The sequence below is a fragment of the Anolis sagrei genome, chromosome X (assembly GCF_037176765.1).
Source record: "Anolis sagrei isolate rAnoSag1 chromosome X, rAnoSag1.mat, whole genome shotgun sequence".
Lineage (NCBI taxonomy): Eukaryota > Metazoa > Chordata > Lepidosauria > Squamata > Dactyloidae > Anolis > Anolis sagrei.
The window spans coordinates 15,065,006-15,078,026 of NC_090034.1; the positions used below are offsets into that span (position 1 = coordinate 15,065,006).

The following is a 13,021-nucleotide window of genomic DNA, read 5'->3' on the forward strand; positions in this document are numbered from 1 at the left end:
TAGACCATGGATGATGGGACTTGCAGTACCTTTACTCACTTCCTGAGAGCATTCCGACCGACACCAAAGACTATTCAAAATCAAACTTGGCACACAGAGCCCCATGACTCACTCTACATCCTGGTGTTGTTTGAAGGAGGATTGAACACGGACAATGGGACATGCAGTACCTTTACTCATTTCCTGGGACCACTGTGACCCAAACCAATGATGGATCAGAACCAAACTTAGTACACAGAGCCCCCATGGCCCACTCTACATCCTGGTGGGGTTTGGAGGAGGATGGACCATGGATGATGGAACTTATATATGGTAATCCTAGTTCACCCGCACTCACTGAACCCAGCCTACATTGATCTAGATAAAACTTTAAGCACAAACAATGCCCTTCTCAAATAATCCTGGCACCGCTGAGTCCCCAAACTAGTGTGTGTGTGTGTGTGTGTGTGTGTATGCGTATATATATATGGCAAAAGGAGAACTCCAGAGTTCCAACAGGCAAAGAATTTCATTACCATTGTTTGGTGGAAAGGCTAAAATGTTCTATAACGTAAGATATAGAGATTGAAATATGATCCTCAAAAGTAACTTGGAAGCGAGGTTAGCGTTAAAGAGCGTTTCAATGTTTGGTGACCTCCGGCTGGACTAAGAACAGCTAAATCCCAGAGAGAGCGAAGGGAGGAAGGAGAAATGGGCAAGGATTTGTGGCATTTTGGCTGAATGTGAGCCAAACCTCAAAACCAGTCCGGTTGCTTCTGACCAGCTGCGCTGCCTTCTCCGTGATTAAGTTCCACAGGGATCTTGTTCATCCCAGCAAAGCTCTCCTCCTGAGTTCAGCCGGTGCCAATTTCCAGACATTTCCTGCAAATTATAAGAATGTAGGGGATGCGGATTCCATATCTTATTCTTAGCTTTTTTGCAACAAAGGCTTATCTATATCTAATAATAGTGAATGTATCTAATAATAGTATATCTAATAATAATAATAATAATAATAATATTTCTAATAATAGTGAATGTCTCTGCGTCTCTGGCGGTGCATGTTTGTGGGCAATTTCCTATTGGCTCCCACTTCCAAAGAGCCGAGACCCCCACTGATGACAGATCTGGACCAAACTCGGCAAAGACTCATGACCAATAGAATATACTGGAGGGGTTTTGGGATATCTGACCCAATATGATGGGAGTTGCAGTTCACCCTGCATCCAGACAGTTCTGTGTCCCCCACCATTGACGGATCTTGACCAAACTTGACACACATACCCAACATGACCAATTTTTAAGTACTGGTGGGGTTTGAAACGGAATAACCTGGCATGTGAGTTGTAGTCCACATCCTTATGCATTTTCTTAATGGAACCATTCATAAAGCCCAAAAGAACAACTTTTTCAAATAAATAGTGTTATAAATCACCAAATATCTAACCCAGGCCTTGCAGGTTACCTAAGCCAGTATATAATAAAAGTGAAAATGTGTTTGTGTATATGTATATGGGTGATTTACAAGACAGCTTTCATTTCCAGAGAGCACTGTGAATCCCACCGACTGCGGATCTGAACTGAACTTGCTACACAGACCCATCACAACCAACTTTAAATACTGGCAGGGTCTGGGGAGCAATGACAGAAGATGATGGGCGTTAAAGTCCACCAACTACAGAGAGCACTGTGAACCTTATTGGCAATACATCCAGATCAAAACTGGCACACATGCCTATCATGACCAACTTTAACAAACTGTTTCTGTTTGGGGGGCAATGACAGGAATTTTTTAAATGTCAGAAGCAACTTGGGAAGCTGCAAGTCACTTTTGGTGTTAGAGAATTGGCTGTCTGCAAGGATGTTGCCCAGGGGACGTCTGGATGTTTTGATATTTTACCATCCTTGTGGGAGGCTTCTCCCATGTCCCCGCACGGGTTGCTGGAGCTGACAGAGGGAGCTCATCCGCACTCTCCCCGGATTCAAACCTCTGTCCTACTGGCACAAGGGTTAAACCCACTGTGTCATTGCAGGATGATGGGGGTATATAGTTAACCCCTAATTAAAGAGCAATATAAACCACACCAATAATGGATCTGTACCAAACTTAGTACATATACCTATCGTGACTAACTTAAAATACTTACGGGGTTTGGGGTCAAAAATGGAGGATGATAGGAATTTTAGTTTGCCCACATCCCCATGCATTATATAATAGGACCGTTTATAAAATCCAAAACCAAACAAAGAATATTTTAAATATTTACCATTACAGAATCCTCTTTGCTGGGTACCTAAGCAAGTGTTGTAATAAAGACCTCTGAAGAAATATTTCAGGCTGATTGAAGTAGTAAGACCAGCTTTGGAGCAAGATTAGTTAAATATGTCAACATAAAACCTTTTGAGGACAGGCATTAGAAAATATAGATATGCTACTCCTTCTAATGTGGTGAGTTTAACCATTGTATGACATTTGTGGAGTGCGTTGCAGGGTATAACCTCGTTCAGAATTAAGGGTTAAGGATAATTTTGTACAACTAGGATATTTTCTTAAATTTGCATACACACACACACATACACATATATGAAAGACCTGGAATTAAACCTATTCTAAAAGAGAGAGTACTGTGAGAGCCATATCAATTGCGTAGATTAAATGGCAGAATTATCATCCGAGACCAGGTTTATAAATATATACCTTTATTTTATTTCGAGTATTAAATAAGGTTCTTTAAATTACAAGCAGTCTTGAATCACACTAGGTGAAATTTTACAGTAGAAATTTTACAGTTTTTAAATGTACATCATTTAAAGACAAATTCAACCTGAAATTTCATGAACTAACATATTGCCATAAACTTCATACCTGCATTAAATTCCAATAGGAAAACCGCTCCCCTATGATTCTGTCACATACATTTCCTCATTTACAAATAGAGCAAACCTTTTATATACACATAAATCAGTACCACTTACCATTAGGTTATGCCTACCGCTGTGCAAGATCAGACAATTCATTAAACAGAACCAAACATTTCAAATTCATTCAAGTTTCATTTAAAAATAAAATACATTAAAAACAAAAACCAGGCCTGTGGCAAAGAACACTCTGACTGTGTTGTTGAAGGCTTTCATGGCCAGAATCATTGGGTTGCTGTGCGTTTTCCGGACTGTCTAGCCATGTTCCAGAAGCATTCTCTCCTGACACTTTGCCCACATCTATGGCAGGCATCCTCAGAGGTTGTGAGATCTGTTGGAAACTAGGCAAGTGAGGTTTATATAACTGTGGAATAATGTCCAGGATGGGAGAAACGACTCTTGTCTGCTTGAGGCAAATGTGAATGTTGCAACTGGCCACCTTGATTAGCATTCCAGACAACAATCAATCAGGGCCAGCTGATACCTCCCAACCAAGGATTTCCCCAGGCAGCAACCAGCCAGGCTTTGAAGCTGCAAGGCCATTAAATGTTAACCAAGGTGGCAAATTTCAACATTCACACTTGCCTGAAACAGACAAGAGTTCTTTCTTCCACCCTGGACATTCCACAGATACGTATATAAACCCCACTTGCCTAGATTCCAACAGACCTCGCAACCTCTGGGGACGCCTGCCATAGATGTGGGAAAAACATCAGAAGAGAATGCTTCTGGAACATGGCCAGAAAGCCCGGAAAACTCACAGCAACCCAGCACTCTCATCATATCTCCTTTCTCTCTTGTATCCGTGTCCTCTACAACTTTTCCAGAAAGATTTGACTATTTTAAGGAATTTTTAATGCAACTTAAAGCTAACGTTAATTTTAACACCCTCTTTTAAGGCTATTTCATATAAGGCTGTTTCCAATTTTACTTTCCAATCCAAACAGCCATTTTTGCCACCCATTAAATTTAAACAGAGTACCTATCTGTCTTCTATCATTTTCTGAATTCATTCCCTCTCTTTATCTCTTTCACGCACACAATTGCACACTAACCAATCTAAAACACTGATTTAAAAGCAGCCTTGAATGGTTTTCATTAATGCTTCACCAATGATTTTTTAAAAAAAACATTCAACCTATTTCCAAGGAATAGGACATTCCTACCCCCTCATTTACATATGAAACTTACTTGGGAAATAATTGAGCAATTAAAAATCCTCCTTGTTCTGTTTGGTTTCCCACTAGAAAGATGGTACCACCTTTCCCAACATCAAGCCCTACATACGTGCAGGACTATAACACCCATCACTGGCCATGAGATAATGGAGGGCGCAGTCTAAATGGACCTAGAGAGGGCCAAATTAACTGCAGTTGAATTGCATTGCATTGCCAGACACTTGGATTCTTTCCCCTCTAGTGGTTGTATATTTAAGCCAGACCTCATGGATCTCTTTCAGTTGCTTTACTGCAATAGGACGGTTTAAGCAGCATCTGTATGTGAGTAGCAGCAGCGATCACTGACTGTGTGATTCCTGGTTCCAGGACTCAGAAATGGACCAGAAGGACTTAATGTTGAGTGGCCACTGTTAAGATCCATCTCCCTTTCCCAAGCAACCCTTTATCCTCTGCAGTCAAGACAACGAACACAGACAGGTGGATGAGCCTCACAATGAACCAGAGGCTTCCAATGCAAGCTTTCCCTAATAATTCATCCCTTTTCAGGGGAGAAAAACTACCTGCCAAATGCCTACTTAGCAAATATATACATGTGGGCCGGAGCACTGATGAGGCAGAAGCAATGGCTAGGGAAAACTCCCTCCTGTACATTGGGCCAAAGGAAACGCTGCCCTTCGTTGAAAACACAGCTTCCCAGTCTTGGAAAAACACAGAACAGCTCCTCACAACACAGCCAAGTATAGTGCAAAAAGGAAAAAAATCTAAGTAAGAGAAGTCGGCTATTGGCCTGCATTTGTGAATATGGAAAGATATCTTCCTCAGAGAGAGCAAGCTTAACTTTAGAGTTAAAGTGCTTGTATTTTCAAAAGCTCCAGCAGTTGTATGTGAACGACACAACCATTTCGTCCACTAGAAGAGCATCTCTGGTTTATACTGGTAGAAAAATAGATTCTGGCATTCCTTCCTATCAATAGAGCAGGGACAGATTTGTGTTTCAAATGATAGTCTCATATATCTTTGATTTCTAACATTATTTCAGAAAACTACAAAAGCCATGGCACAGCTGGCAGGAGCCCACTGCAAAGGAGTGTTTTCAAAGGGTCCAGAAATTCCACAGATATGAAAACCATGAGTTTTTTTTTTTTGTAATTTAAACAACCCAAATGCCATTTTCAGACTAACTAGAAAATTCTAGCCACTCAAGTCCAAAAAAACTAACTTCTCCAAGTGCTGTACTTTCCAAAGGAAGGCCTGGAGAACAGAACTTTGGCTCATTATGGCTCAGTATGTGGAATTATTGAGATTCTGGACCCTTCCATACAGCCCTATATCCCTGAATATCAAGGCAGAAAATCCTACATTATCTGAGTATGGACTCTGATAAACCAGTTCAAACAGATATTGTGGGATTTTCTGCCTTGATATTCTGGGATATAGGGCTGTGTGGAAGGGCCCAAAGTGATACAAATGTTTTCTAAGGATGAATCGAAGCAAAGTTGGAGTATCGGCACACGTTCACCAGCCATCCTTCCCCAGCCTGGTGTACTCCAGATGTGCTGGACAGCAATATCCATCACCTCCAGACAGGAAGGTCAACACCCCCATTAGTATTTGTACTCCAAAGCTCTTGGAAAACACCAGGCTGGGAGAGGCTGCCATAAGTGATATCCAAAACCACAAACTATCAAGTTAGCAGCCATGCAGTTTCACCTGTTATTGCAACCCCTGTATACTGAGGTCTCACTTTACTTTTGCAGCTCTCCTTGCATTTTAGATTTGCGATGTTATGATAGAGATGAGAACAGTAGAAAAAATATTTTGAATGGGAAAAACCAGCACTTTAGATACACAACTGTCAAGAATCTATTGGGAATTTGAAACAGACCCAGTACTGCCGTTTCAAAATAACCTTAAATTGCTCTGTTACGAACTCTGATTTACATGATTCACAAAGGCTTACAAAGATTCCAGTTTTCCAAAACAAATTGGTGTAAAGAGACATGTTGCAGCTGAGAAGATCAGGCAACATGCCTTCTGAGATGTTCTATTATTATTATTACCACTTGAGCGCCTTCTGAAGTGGAGATCCTATCACTGAAGTGGTGATCCTATCAATCCTATTTCTGGCAATGCTCACACTTGTTCAATTCAGATCTCCATGCAAACCTAAGGGAAGTTGAAGGATAAGAGAATAAGGGCAAAGAAAACTACCCCAATATCTCCATTTGAGATTTTAAAACTACTCATATTCACAGTGTTCATAAATGTTCTTTATCAGATCCAAAAAGGGGAGGGGGGGCTTATTTTGATGTAGTGCAACTAGTACAAAGACCTGCAGCCATTTTGTTGACTGGAGCTAATTATAGGGATCGTACCACTCCCCTACTAAAACAGCTCCACTGGCTGCCTATATGTTTCCAGGCCCAATATTACCTACAAAGCTCTTTATGGTTTGGGTCCAGCCTATTTACGCAAATGCATCTCTCCCTATGTACCTTTTTGAGCATTAAGATCCACCGGGGAGGCCCTCCTCGCGGTCTCACCTCCGTCACAAGCACGATTGGTAGGGACGAGGGAGGGGGCCTTCTCAGTTGTGGCCCCCAGGCTCTGGAATGCCCTCCCCAGGAAGATTAGGCAATTTTCCATGCTTTTGACTTTTCAGAAGCAATTGAAATATCTAACGGTTGGAGGATTTAAATGGGACTAAGTTAAATGCGACAAAGTTTAATTGGATTTTCACTTTTTTGACCAGAGCAGTGACTGGGATGTTTTAATTGGTTTATATAATATAAACTCTGTTTATTTTTACTTATGATTGATGGTTGTCTGTGTCAATTTAACAAGTTGTTTTATTTTTAAATTATTTTGTGTCACTATTTTTGTTGATTTAAGTTAATTTCATTGTATATCTAATTATTGTTTATGGTTTGCACTGTTATTTTGCTGTAAACCGCTTTGAGTCTCCTCGGAGAAATGGGGGAGGATACAAATAAAGTTTTTGTTGTTATTGTTGTTGTTATTGAACACCTCTCCCTCTAACCAAGCTTAGCTGCAAAATCAATGATTAGAGATGAAATTCCCATTTTTAAAATCAGGTAAACTATATAAACAGACACAAACATGCGTTTCACTGAGATGAAACATGGGAATCAAAGCCAGCTCTGCCATGGCAATCCCTTCCCATTTCTAAGTCAGTCAGGGATCCTCTTCATCAGAAGAGTGGGGCTTTGGCTAGGCCTTGTAAACACCATGGAAGCTCTAGCTTTCAGAAAGCTACTGCCTATGGGGAGACAGTATTGTTTGAAGGCATGGCCATGTGTTGTCCATGGTGTAACTTTGTGAGTTCTGAAAAAAGAATTAAATTGAAACTTTTTTCTAAAGCATTGTTCACCGGCCCTTAAGCTTCTGGCAGCAATCTTTAACTAACTGAACTAGTTGCTTTGACACAGCCTTAAATGGGATAATCTGCAATTAAAAGAAATACTAAAGATCCAAATCTATTTTGAAGAGCGTTTTGTTGTATGTGGATTTCTGAGAACCACAAACCCAGCTAGACCCATGGCCTGCTTCATCAAGGTGCTTCTTTTCAGACACACAAAAGAAGATTCAGAGTGACTGCATGGGTCAAACCCTCATGAAAAAGGGTGGCAAATCCCTAAAGATGAGACGAGTGAGATCAGAAGTTACTTAGTAACTAAGGGTCCTTCCACACAGCCATATAACCCAGAATATCAAGGCAGAATAACCCTGAATATCTGCTTTGAACAGGGTTATTTGAGTCCACACTGCCATATATCCCCGTTCAAAGCAGATGTGGGATTTTATTCAGCTATGTGGAAGGGGTCGAAGATCATTTTTTGAACACACATACATACAGAAACATATAGAATTCCAGTGTCTTTCAAGACTTCTCCTGAAAGCGAGTCCTACAACACCTACAGACTACCACCATTTGATAAGTCAACTCTAACTCCCCGACCATTTCACTGAAAAATGGGAATCTCCAAGTGAACTGCCCCCTTTAGAAACAAGATTAGCACATTAACATCTCACAAGTATATTTTTAAAAGGAAGACTCAGGTTCTGTACATTCCGACAAGTGCACCGCACAGAAATGGGAAACTGGAGTAACGAAACAAAATGGTTAAATGGGTCCAAAACAACAATGTCCATCGATCAAAAAGAAAAGAATGACTTTATACAACAAGAGGGACCTGGGGGAAATAGCCAATAGTGCATCAGCAGCTAAGCAACATGTGAAGTCTTTGAAATATGGCTTGCAACACCACAGCCCTCAGCAGACCACTTCAAGGAACACAGCCACCTGCTGCTTAGGTATATACAATTGTACACGTTCATACAGGTAATACACAAAATATAAAAGGGTACAGTATGATACAATCCTATATAGAAACCAGAACATAGTCATTTTACATAGTTACAAATTGTCTGGAGGATGCTTCAAGTACTTAGGGGCAGATGGGGCGGGGGGAGCAAGCACAGAAATAGGTGTTTAAAAGGAATTGGAAAATGCACGTTTCCCCAAAAAAGGAAAGGAAAACAAAACATTTACATCTCAAAGTAGCAACATCCACCTTCAAGTTCAGGTCCTGATTGAACCCTGCCTTCGGAGCTGTCAACTGTGCCATTCCTGGGTATCAGCAGATCTGCTTTCTTTTCAAAGGAAAACGTTTTTAAAAAGCATTGGCTCTTAGGCAGAAAACAGAAGTGTCCTCCAAAAGGATGGCTATACACTGAAGGAAGTTTCAGCCATTTAATCCTTTTCTCCGTCTTCGCTGCTTCCTGTTGAGAAGTATAGATTTGTGAGTTAGGAGAGAAAAGGACTTGGGATATTTGACCTTCAGATGCATTCCACTGAAACTATTTTCCATCAAGTTTACTTCCCAGGGAAGGGTTCCATACAAACTACTGTATATACTTGAGTATAAGCCTTGTTTTCTGCCCTTTTGGGGGCTGAAAAAGCCCTCCTCAGCTTATACTTGGGTGAGGGTCCTGGCAGGAAGGCGTGAGGCTGAAAGAAGGGCTTCTTTCAGCCCCACGCCTCGCCACACAGTAACCCAGCTCTCATTCCTCTCCTCCTCTCTTGGTGCCAGTCTTTCTCAATTTTCCTTATTCATATATACACAGCATTTCCCCCAAAATGTATAGTTAAAATAAACTGTAGTGACTGAAAGGATACGTAAGCACATTTACACTGAAGAAGGTTTGAGTCATTTAATCAGAGTTGGACAGCCTTATCTTAAATTACAGTTTTATGTAAATATTCAAAAACATTTAACTTATGGATGTCTCAATTAATGTAAATTTTTGGTATCTATTTTTATTTAGAAGTTTACCAGTATTAGCTGCATTTCCCACCCTCGGTTTATATTCAAATCAATATGTTTTTCAATTTGTTTTTTTGTGGTAAAATTAGATGCCTCGGCTTGTGTTAAGGTTGGCTTATACTCTAGTATATATGGTATGTTGATATGAAAGAGGTGGAATGACAGGGAGACGAAGATTTTGGAATAATAAAAACGTAAAGACTTCTCCTTGACATTAAGTCCAGTCGAGTCCGACTCTAAGGGTGGTGCTCATCTCCATATCTAAACAGAAGAACCGGCGTTGTCCGTAGACACCTCCAAGGTAATGTGGCCAGCATGATTACATGGATCTACTCATATTTGCATGTTGGCAGAAGCTGGGCCTAATGGCAGGAGCTCACCCCATTCTCCAGATTCGAACTGCTGACCTTTCAGTCAGCAAGTTCAGCAGCTCAGCAGTTTAACCCACAGTGCCACCAGGAGCTCCTTTGGAAAATATTATTTTAGTGCAGGTTGTGCCATTTATTTATTTACTAACTTACTTCATTTATACCCCCTTTCTCACTCCACAGGGGGCTCAAGGCGGCTAACAAACTCCGGCAAAAATTCAATGCCACATCATGGACATAACATTTTGACCCAGTCTCTCAAAAATGAGATCTTGAAATTTAAACCCATTGCTATCAATGTTCTATTATGAAACCCATCCTTTAGGCACACCTGGAAGGCTCTCAGGCACAATGATCTAAATCGCTCCCTTCAATGTCACTGGTAACGACATAAAAGAAAGGTACAGTATCTTAAACGCTGGCCCTGTTGATTAAAGAGGCCAAGAATCTTATCTAATCAGCACTTTTCACACAAACAGCGTGTTTCTACAGAACCCAATGTGAGCAAGTATGCCAAACAGCAAGGGCTCGTACGTACCAGGGAATAGAGTAAAAAATATACTAACAATATGAAAAGAGTCAAGGATGAATTTGCTATTTTGGCAAGCAGTAAATTCAAGCAGGCAATGTGAGCCTTCCAGGTGCTGCTGAATTACAATGAGAATATCCCAGGCATGTGCCAACTAGGGTCCTCTCTCTGGGTGTTTTGGACTCCAACTCCCACAATTCCTCACAGCCTCAGGCCCCTTCCTTTTCCCCCTCAGCCGCTTAAGCGGCTGAGGGGGAAAAGGAAGGGGCCTGAGGCTGTGAGGAATTGTGGGAGCTGGAGTCCAAAACACCCAGAGGGCACAAGTTTACCCATGCCTGGCTGGGATATAAGATTTAGCTTTCCAAAATCAGCTCCCTCATTAATACAGTTTTTACATTATGGGTTACACTAAATTCATTTTATTTCCTTGGGCAAAACTTTTTAAACATCTTTCAGTAAGCCCTTTAACAAAGCAACGCCTGAAAGCTTTGCTTTGGACTGCTGCTCAAAGGAAAATACTTGCCTCCCTGTTCGATATCAGAATCCGTCAGGTGAGTGAGCGAAAAGCTTGCAATGTTTGCTGGTGAGATAGAGAACCTGGAGTAAGGTAAGGGGTGCGACCAGTTTTGTTCGGAGCTTCGAGGCGGTGGCGGAGGAGAGAAGTACTTTGAGGTCTGAAGAGATGATTTGGAGCTAATGAGGCTGTTTGCAGCTTTCGATATAAAAGAGGGCTCTGCAGAAGAGAAGTCGTCGTCCCATTCAAAACCCCCTCCTGCAATAGAGCACACACAGATTGGGTGAGCAGAATGAAGAGGAAAAGATCTCTGCCCAAAGTAGGAATGGCATGTACACTCTAGGAGGATGGTTGGTGGATTCAATCTATACCAGGCAAGGGCAAACCCAGGCCTGTGGACCAGATGCAGCTCGTTGGGCTCTTCGCCCCGACGCCCGTCTTCTTTGGCCTTCCTTTCAGTATGCAGACAAAGTGGTCTGCCGCAGCCCCAGGCTGAGAGTAGGGCCAAGATGGAGACATGCCCTATCAAGCGCTCTCTGGAGAGAACTCAGCAGCAGCGTGCTTGTCTCCCTCCTCTGTGCCCAGACAAGAACCAGGGAGAGAAACATGCTGTTGCCAAGCCTGCTTGACAAGCATGCTTCTCTCCCTTCTCTGGGCCCAAGGGAGGTGGGCCACTGCCTTCCCGGGGCCTAGGTAAGAGCCAGGGAAAGAAACACGCCATTCCCAAGAATGCTTGACAGCAGTGTGTTTCTCTCTCTTCTCTGGGCCCAAGGAAGGTGGGCCATTGCCTTCCTGGGGCCCAGAGAAGAGCCAGGGAGAGAAATATGCTGTTACCAAGTGTGCTTGACAGTGGCGTGTTTCTTTCCCTTCTCTGGGTCCAAAGAAGATGGGCTGCTGCTTTCCCAGGGCCCAGAGAAGACCCGAGGAGAGAAACACGCCATTCCCAAGCATGCTTGACAGCGACGTGTTTCTCTCTCTTTTTCTGGGCCCAAGGAAGGTGGGCCACTGCCTTCCCGGGGCCCAGAGAAGAACCATGGAGAGAAACATGCCACTGCCAAGCATGCTTGACAGCGGCGTGTTTCTCTCCCTCCTCTTGGCCCAAGGAAAACGGGGCCCAGAAGAGCCAGGGAGAGAAACATGCCACTGTCAACAGGCAGTTGCGTGTTTGTCTCCATGGAGCCAGATTCGCCCCTTCCCTCTTCCGGCCCCAGCACATAGCCCCACCCTTCTGCCCCGGCCCTTTCCAGCCCCATGGCCCTGCCCCTTCTGGCCCCACCCACATTCTCAACAGGCCCAGCCCTTGCAGTCGGGGCCACAAGGCAGTCCCTTGGCAATAAAGTTTCTCCATGTCTGATCTATACTAACCACCCATGGTTTTAGATTTTTCCCAGGGTCACTTGGAGGTATCATAGATTAAACCTGACTCTTTGAATGTAAAGTATTTGCTTAGGCACTGAGCTACAATCATTTCTTTTATCATCTCTGTAACATCAAATACTGCCATCATGTTAGATGGACGTATAATACCCTGGGTTGAAACTGTTCCACAATCTGTTCTAGTGTGTGTGTGTGTGTATGTGTGTGTGTGTGTGTGTGTATATATGTGTGTGTGTGTGTGTGTGTGTATATATTCTACCATAAACAACACATCACCTCAGTACCACCACACACTCAAACATATTTTGGAACTATGCATCTGGAGTTTGCAAGGCTTCATAATTCATAAAAGTACACGACCCAAAGACTAAGTACCTTCTTCATCAGTAGAGCTTTCAGAATTTGTAAATTTATTCAAGTAGCCAAGGCCTGAAGCTGGAGCAGGAGCATTACTAGAGTCTGAGTGGTTTGATTCTGTGGTATGGTTTCCAAGCTCTTTGGTTGGCGTTTCCTAAGAAATAAAGAAATAGGATTAGCTTCTGGGTTTTTTCACCAGGTGAAGTTATCCAAATTATGCAGCATTAAAATGGGCTGACAAATTAACATTAGAGGCCTTTGCAACAGCCTAGGTTTCTCCTAATGGGAAATATAGATGACTGTCCCTCCACACTAAAACAATGATTGCACCAGTATGTCCTGTGTCCTACACATTGCTGCCCTTTCTGTATAGCACCTAACAATGCCGTTCTGTTTGATACTTGTTGTGCAGCTCACCGTAATTCCTGCTTCAAAAGAGGAATTAGTAACAA

The 13,021-nt window shown here is 42.4% G+C and overlaps 1 protein-coding gene across 1 annotated transcript in view; it reads right to left on the minus strand.

Annotated features, from left to right (window-relative positions):
* Positions 1-2,662: 2,662 nt before the first annotated feature.
* The window catches only part of LOC132782037 (serine/threonine-protein kinase LMTK2), a 73,490-nt gene continuing 63,131 nt past the window's right edge, over positions 2,663-13,021 (minus strand). The window contains exons 12-14 of the mRNA XM_067473511.1: positions 12,588-12,723; positions 10,845-11,093; positions 2,663-8,879 (exon numbers count right to left, since the gene is read on the minus strand). Coding sequence (XP_067329612.1) covers positions 8,851-8,879; positions 10,845-11,093; positions 12,588-12,723 — 414 coding nt within the window. The 3' untranslated portion in view covers positions 2,663-8,850. The remainder of the gene's footprint in view (positions 8,880-10,844; positions 11,094-12,587; positions 12,724-13,021) is intronic.